General features: G+C 63.4%; 1 protein-coding gene across 1 annotated transcript in view; it reads right to left on the reverse strand.

The window, feature by feature from the left end:
- Positions 1–1,909: 1,909 nt before the first annotated feature.
- PAX2 (paired box 2) overlaps positions 1,910–2,462 on the reverse strand; it is an 81,747-nt gene continuing 81,194 nt past the window's right edge. Inside the window, exon 13 of the mRNA XM_011935584.1 lies at positions 1,910–2,050. Within this exon, the coding sequence (XP_011790974.1) occupies positions 1,910–2,050 (141 nt within the window). The remainder of the gene's footprint in view (positions 2,051–2,462) is intronic.

Genomic DNA, 2,462 nt, shown 5'->3' on the forward strand with positions numbered 1-2,462 from the left:
CCTTTTCGGATTTGTTCAAGGATTTTTATTTATTTATTTTCACTTTTATTGACTTTGTTTCTGTTATTTCGAGTCGTCACGATCCACGGGTGAGGAGACATGCAGGGCGCATCGCCACTACCGAAAGAGCAACTACGGGGTGGGGCGGGGCGGGGCGGCCCGGCCTTTGGCCACACGGGGCGACCGGGGCACGGCCGCGTAGGGGCGAGCCGGGGGCTGGAGCTGCCACTTCGGATCTAGCCTGCGGAGGCAGGGCGGCCGGGCCAGGGCTGGGAAGAGAGGCCGAGGAAGGAACAGAGACAGACAGACGAGAGCGACAGAGACGGAGAGAGACAGAGCGGGAGAGAAGCGGAGAGGAGAGAGGGGCAGAGGGTGAGAGGGGCAGGGAGGAAAAAGCGAAAACACGGAATTACAGAGAAAGAGCCAACAAAACAGGCCAGAGGAGTCCACAGGACCATGTTCGTCATTTTGCATAGAGATTTCTTTTCTTTCGTAATTTTTCTGTAACATAAAAAATGCCCCCCTCCCCCAGGACGTGCTGTGCTTTAATGGGCGTGTAGCTGTGTTCCCCCCTCCCCCCCCAGCGAGCGGCGACTCTCACAGCACAGACAGCGTGGCGTATCTACAGGCAGGGCCGGCGGGCGTTAGGGACTCTATGGGGCCGGGCGGGACAGGGCTGAGGGGGAGGGGTTATGTACACTGGGGTTCGCCTTCACACAACATACACCATCTTTCCACAAAGCAGCAGCCTGGTGGCCTTTTGTGTTGTTTTGTTCCTTTTTGCAAAGACCATCATATTAAATAAATGTAGACTTTTTGTGGTTCTGTTCAGTTCCTGCCGGAGGAGGAGGCTGGGAGGGGTTGGGAGGAGTGGAGTGGGCAGCCCCCCACTTCCACCCCGCAGCAGCTCAGACGCCAGCTCAGAACCGGTTCTTACCACCGGCAGATTGAGAGTCTGTGTCGGGGGAGGGGTAATCAAGTAACTGCTGGAGGAAGATCCCAGTCCGCAGCCTATGGAAACTGGTCCTGCGGCGGTCCCGGAAGAGCATCCGATGGGACTGCGAGTCAGGGAGGAGGTTGCAGGGCGTCGAGGGACGGGCGAAGGACGGGCAGGAGGGGAAACTGGGAGGTCAGCAGGTGGAAGAGACGGTGAGGTAGGGGCAAGGAAGGGCTGAGAGCCGGGTCTCGCAGCAGGAGGTGCCGGGCCCTGGGGAACTAGGCAGTCCAGGCGGAGCAGTGAAGAGCCGAGAGTCCAGCTCGGTCTGTGCAGGACCCCCCGCTCCTTGGGTCCCAACGTTGGAAAGACCTGAGGACCCCAAAGCCCGTTCCTAGAGCCGGACCCCCACTCCCTCATTCCACCTTCTGCGGCAGGGCACACCCGGAAGGCGAGGGCAGTCCGGCTGGCACTGGGGGTAAAGAATTTTCCCCAAGGATTCGGCAGCGAGCTCTTCCTATTTCAGCAGAAAGTCGTTTTGTTCTTAATCTCCTTGGCCCAGCCCCTCCAGCGAATCCTCCCGGCGCCCGAGCGTCCGAAGCGGGTGCCTGGGGCTGGGCCGCGCAGCGGTCCGCGCTGATTGTGTGTCACAGAAACTTCCGGCGCGCGCCGGCTGGTCGCGCCCGAGTCCGGCCGGGTGGCTGGCTGGCTTCGGGGCTGGCTCGGTCGAGGCCGGGGCGAGCTGGGCCGAGTCGGCCTAGCGGCGCCGCGCAGTCTAGGCAGGCGGGGAGGGGCGGCGGGCGGGGTTGGGGGCGGTAAGCCCGGGCCTGAGGGTCCCGCCCGCGGCTCCACCCGTCCTGTCCGGCCTTCGAGGGGGTGATGTGAAGGGTTGCGGGTGTCCTGGGATGGGGTGAGGCTGGGGCGGTGGCTGGGAGGCATCGCGTCGCGTCGGTCCTCCCTCCCTCCGGGGTGGGGTCAGACGGGGACGATGTGGAGGCCGAAGCTGTCGGCCTGAAGCTTGATGTGGTCCCCGCGGTAACTAGTGGCGGTCATAGGCAGCGGCAGCAGCGGCAGGGGCGGAGCCCCGGGGGGCGGCACTATAATAATAAGGGGAACCTGGAAGTTAACACAGGAGAAGAATGGGCTGGGTGAGAGGACAAACAGGAGAACAAAAAAGGAAAGAAAAGCAAAGCAAAGACCTCCCCTGGCTGGGGTCCAGCGGGATCCGGACTGGGAGACCTTGGCTGGGCGGTGGAGCCAGTTGCCCTGGAGAATAGTTGCGTTCACGGGGCATGAGAGGGACCCGATCCGGTGAAGCCCGGCTGCGCACCCTCCAGGGGATCCGTGGGTGAGGGCGGCGCAGAGCCTTGGAGCGACCAGGGAGGGGACGGGAGGGCAGGAGGTGCGGGCGTCCTCAAGGGGTCCCCGGGCCTCAGTACTGCACTAGCAAACCTGTCCCCCTGGCCCGGCCGGGCCCCCAGAGGTCGGGTCGCCGGTAGTGGGACCGTGCCCAGAAGCCGCGCGGCCG

The sequence above is a fragment of the Colobus angolensis genome, unplaced genomic scaffold (genome assembly GCF_000951035.1).
Source record: "Colobus angolensis palliatus isolate OR3802 unplaced genomic scaffold, Cang.pa_1.0 Scaffold144, whole genome shotgun sequence".
Lineage (NCBI taxonomy): Eukaryota > Metazoa > Chordata > Mammalia > Primates > Cercopithecidae > Colobus > Colobus angolensis.